At 42.1% G+C, this 12,598-nt stretch overlaps 1 protein-coding gene across 2 annotated transcripts in view; it reads right to left on the bottom strand.

Moving 5' to 3' along the window:
• dapk2b (death-associated protein kinase 2b) overlaps positions 1 to 12,598 on the bottom strand; it is a 53,905-nt gene that overhangs the window by 4,523 nt on the left and 36,784 nt on the right. For both annotated transcript variants that reach the window (XM_031832868.1, XM_031832869.1), the window contains exons 5-8: positions 8,263 to 8,395; positions 7,788 to 7,836; positions 3,780 to 3,806; positions 3,538 to 3,690 (exon numbers count right to left, since the gene is read on the bottom strand). In XM_031832868.1, coding sequence (XP_031688728.1) covers positions 3,538 to 3,690; positions 3,780 to 3,806; positions 7,788 to 7,836; positions 8,263 to 8,395 — 362 coding nt within the window. The remainder of the gene's footprint in view (positions 1 to 3,537; positions 3,691 to 3,779; positions 3,807 to 7,787; positions 7,837 to 8,262; positions 8,396 to 12,598) is intronic.

The raw sequence follows: 12,598 nt of genomic DNA, 5'->3' as shown, positions 1-12,598 counted from the left end.
GGTTGGCAAGTGAACAAGTCCCATCCTGCCTCGACACTGACAACCTCTGGGGTATGCATGTACTGTAGGTTCCTTCCCAGCTGGATATTGTGTCTCTGTCTCTCAAGGAAGTCCAGTGACTAATCAATTAACAAAGAAAGATGAATACTGGAGGGATGCTAGTCCTGAGCTACAGGCAGTTAGATTTGGGTATATAATTTTGGGCAAAAATGGAAAAAAAGGGTTGGATCCTTGTTAAGTATGCTGCTTTAATTCTCTCTCTCTCTCCCCTCCAGGAGGACCTGAGCCCTGGGACCATGCCTCAGGACTACCTGGCCTGATGACTCCTGGCTGTCCCCAGTCCAACTGCTGCTCCAGTTTCAACTGACCTGAGCCCTGGGACCATGCCTCAGGACTACCTGGCCCGATGACTCCTGGCTGTCCCCAGTCCACCTGGCCGTGCTGCTGCTCCAGTTTAAACTGACCTGAGCCCTGGGACCATGCCTCAGGACTACCTGGCCCGATGACTCCTGGCTGTCCCCAGTCCACCTGGCCGTGCTGCTGCTCCAGTTTCAACTGACCTGAGCCCTGGGACCATGCCTCAGGACTACCTGGCCTGATGACTCCTGGCTGTCCCCAGTCCAACTGCTGCTCCAGTTTCAACTGTTCTGCCTGGAACACTGACCTGTTCACCGGACGTGCTGTTTTTGACTCTCTCTCTACCTCACCTGCTGTCTCTAACTCTGAACGCTCGGGTATAAAAAGCCAATTGACATTTACTCCTGAGGTGCTGTACCCTCTACAACTACTGTGATTATTATTATTTGACCCTGCTGGTCATCTATGAACATTTTAACATCTTGGCCATGTTCTGTTATAATCTCCACCCGGCACAGCCAGAAAAGGACTTGCCACCCCTCACAGCCTGGTTCCTCTCTAGGTTTCTTCCTAGGTTCTGGCCTTTCTAGGGAGTTTTTCCTAACCACGGTGCTTCTACACCTGAATTGCTTGCTGTTTGGGGTTTTAGGCTGAGTTTCTGTACAGCACTTTGTGACATCAGCTGATGTAAGAAGGGCTTCATAAATAAATATGATTGATTGATGTTAAGTAACACACACAATCAGTGCTTTTGAGGTCGTTTCGGTTGGATTATTAAAATAAAAATCTTGTTTTCGGTGTATATTTTTTTAAATAATGAAATGAGCATTATGTGGGTTGAACGCTGTAACAAAACAGAATAAAACAATGAATCAAAGTCCCCTGATTTTAGTGACTGTCTGCCGATCATTTATTAACCATCATTTATTCACTTTATTATAATAACATATTTCAGTTGTTGTGTTTATTACATTAGTTATATATTATATATACTGTTATATACAGTGATGCAAAAAAGTATTTAGTCAGCCACCAATTGTGCAAGTTCTCCCACTTAAAAAGATGAGAGAGGCCTGTAATTTTCATCATAGGTACACTTCAACTATGACAGACAAAATGAGAAAAAAAATCACATTGTAGGTTTTTTAATGAATTTATTTTCAAATGATGGTGGAAAATAAGTATTTGGTCACCTACAAACAAGCAAGATTTCTGGCTCTCACAGACCTGTAACTTCTTCTTTAAGAGGCTCCTCTGTCCTCTACTTGTTACCTGTATAAATGGCACCTGTTTGAACTTGTTATCAGTATAAAAGACACCTGTCCACAACCTCAAACAGTCACACTCCAAACTCCACTATGGCCAAGACTAAAGAGCTTTCAAAGGACACCAAAAACAGACCTGTAGACCTGCACCAGGCTGGGAAGACTGAATCTGCAATAGGTAAGCAGCTTGGTTTGAAGAAATCAACTGTGGGAGCAATTATTAGGAAATGGAAGACATACAAGACCACTGATAATCTCCCTCAATCTGGGGCTCCACGCAAGATCTCACCCCGTGTGGTCAAAATTATCACAAGAACGGTGAGCAAAAATCCCAGAACAACATGGGGGGACCTAGTGAATGACCTGCAGAGAGCTGGGACCAAAGTAACAAAGCCTACCATCAGTAACACACTACGCCGCCAGGGACTCAAATCCTGCAGTGCCAGATGTGTCCCCCTGCTTAAGCCTGTACATGTCCAGGTCCATCTGAAATTTGCTAGAGAGCATTTGGATGATCCAGAAGAAGATTGGGAGAATGTCATATGGTCAGATGAAACCAAAATATAACTTTTTGGTAAAAACTCAACTCGTCGTGTTTGGAGGACAAAGAATGCTGAGTTGCAACCACACCTACTGTGAAGCATGGGGGTGGAAACATCATGCTTTGGGGCTGTTTTCCTGCAAAGGGACCAGGACGACTGATCCGTGTAAAGGAAAGAATGAATGGGGCCATGTATCGTGAGATTTTGAGTGAAGACCTCCTTCCATCAGCAAGGGCATTGAAGATGAAACGTGGCTGGGTCTTTCAGCATGACAATGATCCCAAACACACCTCCTGGGCAACGAAGGAGTGGCTTCGTAAGAAGCATTCCAAGGTCCTGGAGTGGCCCAGTCTCCAGATCTCAACCCCATAGAAAATCTTTGGAGGGAGTTGAAAGTCCGTGTTGCCCAGCAACAGCCCCAAAACATCACTGCTGTAGAGGGGATCTGCATGGAGGAATGGGCCAAAATACCAGCAACAGTGTGTGAAAACCTTGTGAAGACTTACAGAAAACGTTTGACCTCTGTCATTGCCAACAAAGGGTATATAACAAAGTATTGAGATGAACTTTTGTTATTGACCAAATACTTATTTTCCACCATAATTTGCAAATAAATTCATTAAAAGTCCTGCAATGTGATTTTCTGGATTTTTTTAGTTGAAGTGTACCTATGATGAAAATTACAGGCCTCTTTCATCTTTTTAAGTGGGAGAACTTGCACAATTGGTGGCTGACTAAATACTTTTCCCCCCACTGTATATACTCTTACATTAGTTTTATTTGATTCCTATATATTTCCTTCCAAGTCATCATCTCTATAGAGCTGCTGCCTGACAAAATCACTATTTTAGTAGTTCTTCAAAGTAAATAAGACATAACTTTTATGACTGCTGAATTGCAACTATTAATGACTTGGATTATGTATTTTCAGGTAAGATAACTTGTGAAAAAACTGCCCTCTGTCCCTCTCCATCATGCATTTTTCTGTGTCTGCCCCACACTAAAAGAAACAAACAGACCGGACAAGGAGGCGCGCAATGAATTATGGTCATTGTAGTTAATTACCATGTTTTCTGCACGAAACTATGTTGAATATTGGCCTGTTGGAAACTACAACTCCCTACTACATCACACAGTTTGGGCTTGATCTGATTAATCTCCAGAGAAACTACGCAATGTGCGCATTGAGCTCACAGGAAAACCTTGAAGTTGTTTAAAAACTGAAAGATAACCTACATTTTGATGAATCGCTCAGCACTGACACACCCAATGTTAAGGTTGAGATCTCTCCTCTGCAGCTGGCTAGCTCAGAACTCCACATACGGGAGTATTCTCATCTGACCTTTGACCTATGTGTATCTCTAACCCCTAACCTGGTGTCTTTCTCCAGTAGTTGTCGTATAAAGCTTTTGGCCAGCTCACTGGTCCTGCTGAACAACTCATCGTCGAACTCGTAGGCTATGGCTGAGATGTTCCCTAGAGTCTCCTGCTTCGAGTCACCAAGGAATGGCGACGCTCCACTCAAACTGAAAACACACACAGTCATTAGTGACACTGTCCAAACTGTCACATCAATAGATGTATAAGCCATCTACTTTAAACCGTTTCTACTTACAGTATGTAGGTGATGACTCCGATGCTCCTGTGACAGAAGAGGAAAACACAAGGTTCATCAGCGGAGATGATTCACAGCCTGTCAGCTGTCCTGGTGTTGTATCGGTAGTGAGGTTGGTGGATGGAACACACAGTGTGTCTGTGTGTATCTGTGAGTGTGTATCTATGTGGGTGTATGTATGTTTATCTATGTGTGTGTTTATCTGTGTGTGTGTATCTATCTGTGTGTGTATATCTATCTATCTATCTGTATGTGTGTGTATATGTGTGTTTATCTATCTATCTGTGTGTTTATCTGTGTGTGTATCTATCTGTGTGTGTATATCTATCTATCTATCTGTATGTGTGTGTATATGTGTGTTTATCTATCTATCTGTGTGTTTATCTATCTGTGTGTTTATCTATCTGTGTGTTTATCTATCTGTGTGTGTGTGTATATCTATCTGTGTGTATCTATCTGTGTGTATCTATCTATGTGTGTATCTATATGTGTGTGTGTATATTTATCTGTGTGTGCATATGTGTGTTTATCTATCTATCTGTGTGTATATCTATCTATCTGTATATCTATCTATTTGTGTGTTTATCTATCTGTGTGTTTATCTATCTGTGTGTTTATCTATCTGTGTGTTTATCTATCTATCTGTGTGTTTATCTATCTGTGTGTTTATCTATCTGTGTGTTTATCTATCTGTGTGTTTATCTATCTGTGTGTGTGTGTATATCTATCTGTGTGTATCTATCTGTGTGTATCTATATATCTATCTGTGTATCTATCTGTGTGTTTATCTATCTATGTGTGTATCTATATGTGTGTGTGTATATTTATCTGTGTGTTTATCTATCTATCTGTGTGTATATCTATCTATCTGTATATCTATCTATTTGTGTGTTTATCTATCTGTGTGTTTATCTATCTGTGTGTTTATCTATCTATCTGTGTGTTTATCTACCTATCTGTGTGTTTATCTACCTATCTGTGTGTTTATCTATCTGTGTGTTTATCTATCTGTGTGTTTATCTATCTGTGTGTTTATCTATCTATCTGTGTGTTTATCTATCTGTGTGTTTATCTATCTGTGTGTTTATCTATCTGTGTGTTTATCTATCTATCTGTGTGTTTATCTATCTGTGTGTTTATCTATCTGTGTGTTTATCTATCTGTGTGTTTATCTATCTGTGTGTTTATCTATCTATATGGGTGTGTGTTTATCTATCTGTGTGTTTATCTATCTATCTATCTGTGTATCTATCTGTGTGTTTATCTATCTATGTGTGTATCTATATGTGTGTGTGTATATTTATCTGTGTGTTTATCTATCTATCTGTGTGTATATCTATCTATCTGTATATCTATCTATTTGTGTGTTTATCTATCTGTGTGTTTATCTATCTGTGTGTTTATCTATCTATCTGTGTGTTTATCTATCTGTGTGTTTATCTATCTATGTGTGTATCTATCTGTGTGTTTATCTATCTGTGTGTTTATCTATCTGTGTGTTTATCTATCTGTGTGTTTATCTATCTGTGTGTGTGTTTATCCATCTATCTGTGTGTTTATCTACATATCTGTGTGTTTATCTATCTGTCTGTGTGTTTATCTATCTATTTGTGTGTTTATCTATCTGTGTGTGTGTGTCTATCTATGTGTCTCTGTCTATCTGTGTGTCTATCTGCGTGTGTATATCTATCTGTGTGTGTATTATCTGTGTGTGTATCTATGTGTATCTATCTGTGTGTGTATCTGTGTGTGTGTATCTATCTGTGTGTGTACCTATATGTGTGTATATCTATCTGTGTGTATATCTATCTGTGTGTATATCTAGCTGTGTGTGTATCTATCTATGTATGTATCTGTGTGTGTATCTGTGCGTGTATGTGTGTGTGTGTATCTGTATCTATGTGTGTATATCTGTGTGTGCGTATCTATGTGTGTATCTACAGTACCAGTTTTCTGCATTGTAGAATAATAGTGAAGAATCAAAACTATGAAATGACACATATGGAATCATGTAGTAACCAAAAAAGTGTTAAACAAATCAAAATATATTTTATATTTGAGATTCTTCAAAGTAGACACCCTTTGCCTTGATGACAGCTTTGCACACTCTTGGCATTCTATCAACCAGCTTCAGGAGGTATTCACCTGGAATGCATTTCAATTAACAGATGTGCCTTGTTAAAAGTTCATTTGTGGAACTTCTTTCCTTCTTAATGCGTTTGAGCCAATCAGTTGTGTTGTGACAAGGTAGGGGTGGTATACAGAAGACAGTCCTATTTGGTTAAAAAAAACAAGTCCATGTTATTGCAAGAACAGCTTAAATAAGCAAAGAGAAACGACAGTCCATTATTAGGTGTCCGGAAAATGTCAAATTTGGAAAGTTTCTTCAAGTGCAGTCGCAAAAATAATCAGGTGCTATGATGAAACTGGCTCTTATGAGGACCTCCACAGGAAAGGAAGACCCAGAGTTACCTCTGTTGCAGAGGATAAGTTCAATAGAGTTACCAGCCTCAGAAATTGCAGCCCAAATAAATGCTTCACGTAGTTCAAGTAACAGACACATCTCAACATCAACTGTTCAGATGAGACTGTGTGAATCAGGCCTTCAAAGTCAAATTTATTCAAAGAAACTACTACTAAAGGACGACACCAATAAGAAGAAGAGACTTGACTGGGCCAAGAAACACGAGCAACGAACATTAGTCTGGTGGAAATGTGTCCGTTGGTCTGATGAGTCAAATTTGAGATTTTTGGTTCCTACCGCTGTGTCTTTGTGAGACGCAGAGTAGGTGTACAGATGATATCTGCATGTGTGGTTCCCACCGTGAAGCATGGAGGAGGAGGTGTGATGGTGATTTATACAGAATTCAAGGCACACGTATCCAGCATGGCTACCACAGCATTCTGCAGCGATACTCCATCCCATCTGGTTTGCGCTTAGTGGGACTATTATTTGTTTTTCAACAGGACAATGACCCAACACACCTCCAGGCTGTGTAAGGGCTATTTGACCAAGGAGAGTGATGGAGTGCTGCATCAGATGACCTGGCCTCCACAATCACCCAACCTCAACCCAATTGAGATGGTTAGGGATGAGTTGGACCGCAGATTGATGGAAAAGCAGCCAACAAGTGTTCAGCATACTCCTTCAAGACTGTTGGAAAAGCATTCCAGGTGAATCTGGTTGAGAGAATACCAAGTGTGCAAAGCTGTCATCAAGGCAAATGGTGGATTTGATTTGTTTAACACTTCTTTGGTTACTACATGATTCCATATCTGTTATTTCATCGTTGTCTTCACTATTATTATTATTCTACAAAATAGTAATACAAAAAGAAAACCCCTTAAATGAGTAGGTGTGTCCAAACCTTTAACTGGTAGTGTGTGTCCAAACCTTTAACTGGTAGTGTGTGTCCAAACCTTTAACTGGTAGTGTGTGTCCAAACCTTTAACTGGTAGTGTGTGTCCAAACCTTTAACTGGTAGTGTGTGTCCAAACTGTTGACTGGTAGTGTGTGTCCAAACCTTTAACTGGTAGTGTGTGTGCGTGTGTGTGTGTGTGTGTGTGTCCAAACTTTTGACTGGTAGTGTGTGTCCAAACTTTAACTGGTAGTGTGTGTGCGTGTGTGTGTGCGTGTGTGTGTGTGTGTCCAAACTTTTGACTGGTAGTGTGTGTGCGTGTGTGTGTGTGTGTGTGTGTGTGTGTGCGTGTGTGTGTGTGTGTGTGTGTGTGTGTGCGTGTGTGTGTGTGTGTGTGTGTGTGTGTGTCCAAACTTTTGACTGGTAGTGTGTGTGCGTGTGTGTGTGTGTGTGTGTGTGTGTGTGTGTGTGTGTGTGTGTGTGTGTGTGTGTGTGTGCGTGCGTGCGTGCGTGCGTGCGTGCGTGCGCGTGCGTGCGTGTGTGTGTGTGTGTGTGTGTGTGTGTGTGTGTGTGTGTGTGTGTGTGTGTGTGTGTGAAAGCATGTTGTATAAATTAAACCAATGCGTGTGAGGTAGTTATCAGCTCTTACCACATGTCTGCTTCTAAACCCAGAGGCTCATAGTTGACGACTTCTGGAGCTGGAAATACATATTATCACAACACACTACAGTCTCTCCACTACACAACACTATACAATGACACAACACTATGACATAACACAACACTACACAATGACATTCCAGGTGACGCTGGTTGAGAGAATACCAAGTGTGCAAATGACAACACTACACAATGACAACTCTACACAATGACAACACTATAACTCTACACAATGACATGACACAACACTACACACTACACACTGACAACACTACACAATGACAACACAACACAAAGAAACAACACTACACACTGACAACACTACACAATGACAACACAACACAAAGAAACAACACTACACATGCTCTCCAACATAGTCTATTGTCAAATATCAGTCAATAAAATGTAGATGAAGCCTGGTATACATAAACATGGCGTCCTCCTCAATGCCGTGAAATACTTACCCACAAATTCAGGTGTTCCAAAGATCTTTTTAAAGTCCGTCCCAACCTGATCCATCTTATGAGCCAGACCAAAGTCTATGAGCTTGATGCGCGGCAGATCAACATTCTTATCCAACAGCATGATGTTCTCAGGCTGAAAACAAGAACATTAGCTTTAGGTACTACAGAGCCCTTGTTGATAACAGGATGACCAGAACATTAGGAACTACAGAGCCCTTGTTGATAACAGGATGACCAGAACATTAGGTACTACAGAGCCCCCGTTGATAACAGGATGACCAGAACATTAGGTACTACAGAGCCCCCGTTGATAACAGGATGACCAGAACATTAGGTACTACAGAGCCCCTGTTGATAACAGGATGACCAGAACATTAGGTACTACAGAGCTCCTGTTGATAACAGGATGACCAGAACATTAGGTACTACAGAGCCCCTGTTGATAACAGGATGACCAGAACATTAGGTACTACAGAGCCCCTGTTGATAACAAGATGACCAGAACATTAGGTACTACAGAGCCCCCGTTGATAACAGGATGACCAGAACATTAGGTACTACAGAGCCCCTGTTGACGAACAGGATCACTAGTCAAGCAACATGAGATGTGTTTTGAGTTATCTGATTATAATGGTCCATCTTTGCGCCAGCATTAAAAGGAAGAACATTCCATAGGTTATATTGTGAACTGGGGGGGGGCAGCGTAGCCTAGTGGTTAGAGCATTGGACTAGCAACCGAAAGGTTGCAAGTTCAAATCCCTGAGCTGAAGAGATTTGTCGTTCTGACCCTGAACAAGGCAGTTCACCCACTGTCACCCAGTAGGCTGTCATTGAAAATAAGAATTTGTTCTTAACTGACTTGTCTGGTTAAATAAAGGTAAAATAAAAAGCTGAGGTACAGTGAGTTGAAAGACTGATTATAGTTGACCCTTCGCTAAGCCCTGCCCCAGAATCTTGGGCAACCAATCGCAGCGCTCCACTGGATATCAACTGTTGTCCAGTCCAACACCTCTGACAGGCTTATGTTTCAAACGCATGAGAGCCAATGAGAGCTATGGCAAAACGGACAGTTTTCATAAAAAAAATTTAAATAGCTAAACAATCGTGCACTTGGGGTAGTTGCTACGGTGATTCCTGAAAATCACAGACTGTTGGAGTATTTTGGAAATTCGAAATTATACTTTTGTTACACTGTTTGCTAGCTCAGATGGTTAGTTGGTGCTCTCTCATTGGCCACCAAACATTGGTAACGGTAGCTAGCTAGCCACTTGATATAACTTGTTTTCTCAAAATGTATGTTAGCTAGCTAAGTTAGCCATGTTATTAATACAAGTACCGTCTGTTGAGGATGTCTGTCTGCTACAGGTCAGAGAGCACAGGGAGAATGTCTGTCTGCTACGGGTCAGAGAGCACAGGGAGAATGTCTGTCTGTCTGCTACGGGTCAGAGAGCACAGGGAGAATGTCTGTCTGTCTGCTACAGGTCAGAGAGCACAGGGAGAATGTCTGTCTGCTACGGGTCAGAGAGCACAGGGAGAATGTCTGTCTGCTACGGGTCAGAGAGCACAGGGAGAATGTCTGTCTGCTACGGGTCAGAGAGCACAGGGAGAATGTCTGTCTGCTACAGGTCAGAGAGCACAGGGAGAATGTCTGTCTGTCTGCTACAGGTCAGAGAGCACAGGGAGAATGTCTGTCTGCTACAGGTCAGAGAGCACAGGGAGAATGTCTGTCTGCTACAGGTCAGAGAGCACAGGGAGAATGTCTGTCTGCTACAGGTCAGAGAGCACAGGGAGAATGTCTGTCTGTCTGCTACAGGTCAGAGAGCACAGGGAGAATGTCTGTCTGCTACAGGTCAGAGAGCACAGGGAGAATGTCTGTCTGCTACAGGTCAGAGAGCACAGGGAGAATGTCTGTCTGCTACGGGTCAGAGAGCACAGGGAGAGTGTCTGTCTGTCTGCTACAGGTCAGAGAGCACAGGGAGAATGTCTGTCTGCTACAGGTCAGAGAGCACAGGGAGAATGTCTGTCTGTCTGCTACGGGTCAGAGAGCACAGGGAGAATGTCTGTCTGTCTGCTACGGGTCAGAGAGCCCAGGGAGAATGTCTGTCTGCTACGGGTCAGAGAGCACAGGGAGAATGTCTGTCTGCTACGGGTCAGAGAGCACAGGGAGAATGTCTGTCTGCTACGGGTCAGAGAGCACAGGGAGAATGTCTGTCTGTCTGCTACGGGTCAGAGAGCACAGGGAGAATGTCTGTCTGCTACGGGTCAGAGAGCACAGGGAGAATGTCTGTCTGTCTGCTACGGGTCAGAGAGCACAGGGAGAATGTCTGTCTGCTACGGGTCAGAGAGCACAGGGAGAATGTCTGTCTGCTACGGGTCAGAGAGCACAGGGAGAATGTCTGTCTGTCTGCTACGGGTCAGAGAGCACAGGGAGAATGTCTGTCTCCTACGGATCAGGGAGGATGAATCATATTGAAATAGTGACTAGGGCTGTGGCGGTCATGACATTTTGTCAGACGGTATCATGCAAATTACAGCCGGTCTCACGGTAATTGTCATGCAAATGACAACCGGTCTCACGGTAATTGTCATGCAAATGACAGCCGGTCTCACGGTAATTGACCGTTAATGAACATTGACACATTTAGCATCTCCTGTCCCCCATGCATACAAGCCGTGAGGCGCCCCTTGGCATCATCTAAAAACAACGTCTTACATTTTTTTTTTTCACCTTTGTGTGTCTGCTCTATCCAAAATTACAACCAACTGATATATTCTGGAAGTGTCTGCTCTATCCAAAATTACAACCAACTGATATATTCTGGAAGTGTCTGCTCTATCCAAAATTACAACCAACTGATATATTCTGGAAGTGTCTGCTCTATCCAAAATTACAACCAACTGATTGCAGCATTACTGCGGAAAGGGTGATGGCAAGTGGAAGAAGCTTGTTTTTCCCCTTTTATTAAAGACCAAAATTGGCTAAACATAATTTAACAGTTTTACTTGAGGACCAAAATGTTGACCGCGGTGCCATACAGGTTGCTAAATAGTTGGGAAGAGATGTTCAATGTGCTGATTTCATGGCACACGGTTTATGAACTGATATGCAAAACACGCTTAATTCAAAACCTAGATGTTTAACATGTATATAATTATACAAACTTCTTGCCACCAACAGAATGTATATGGGGCATACAACCACTTCAGCTCTGCAGATTTTGCTGCAAAGAGACAGAATCATTAGATCATTTAGTCTGGTATTGCACCTGTGTAGTTTGTCACAAAATGTCCCTAAAATTAACCCTACAAATAGCACTGTTGAGAGATTTGGAAAACCATTAGGCCTGGTGTTCGATGAGGTTGAGGTCAGGGCTCTGTGCAGGCTAGTCAAATTCTTCCACACCAATTTTGACAAACCATGTCTGTATGGACCTTGCTTTGTGCACGTGAGCATTGTCGTGCTGAAACAGGAAAGGGCCTCCCTAAACTGTTGCCTGTGCTGTGTTCTTGGTGAACTTCAATGCTGCAGAAATGTTTTGGTACCCTTCCCCAGATCTGTGCCTCGACACAATCCTGTCATGAGCTCCTTCGACCTCATGGCATAGTTTTTACTCTGACATGCACTGTCAACTGTGTGACTTTCCAAATCATGTTCAATCTCCTCCAATCAAGTTGTAGAAACATCTCAAGGATGATTAATGATAACAGGATGCACCTGAGCTCAATTTACAGTCTCATAGCAAAGGGTCTAAATACTTATGTAAATAAGGTATTACTGTTGTTTATTTGTAAAATATTTGCAAACATTTCTAAAAAAAACTGTTTGTGCTTTGTCATGATGAGGGATAAATAAAAATATATATATTTTAGAATAAGGCTGTAACGTAACAACATGTGGAAACAGTCAAAGGGTCTGAATACTTTCTGAATGCCCTGTAGTTGTACAACGGCATAATCATCATTTTAATTCAGGATTTTTGGGCCCATGTAGTAGACACATACGCTCTAATAGGCATATGGGTGTTCTACATATGACATCTTAAATGCCTTGAATGAATCATCACCTTAGAAAGCGCTGTCCATTTCGTTATGCTTTGGCTTTGAAACAAGATCCACAACGACCAGGTTCTCCGCGCAGTTTCAACCTGCCGTTGATCGATCACAGTGAGGTCCAAAAATGTAGCCTAACAGTGAGTTTTAAAAGATACTGTTTAGATTGATGTCAGAGTGGGGACAATAGAACACCAGGCCTTTACCAGATGGCTGTTAAAGAGTTGGGAAGTACCAAATCATAAGCTCATGTCCAGAGCACATAGTAGGAGATTACCATGACTCA

Source organism: Oncorhynchus kisutch, linkage group LG10 (assembly GCF_002021735.2).
Source record: "Oncorhynchus kisutch isolate 150728-3 linkage group LG10, Okis_V2, whole genome shotgun sequence".
NCBI lineage: Eukaryota > Metazoa > Chordata > Actinopteri > Salmoniformes > Salmonidae > Oncorhynchus > Oncorhynchus kisutch.
The sequence above is the reverse complement of the archived record's forward strand: the minus strand, read 5'-3'. Positions and strand labels throughout refer to the sequence as shown.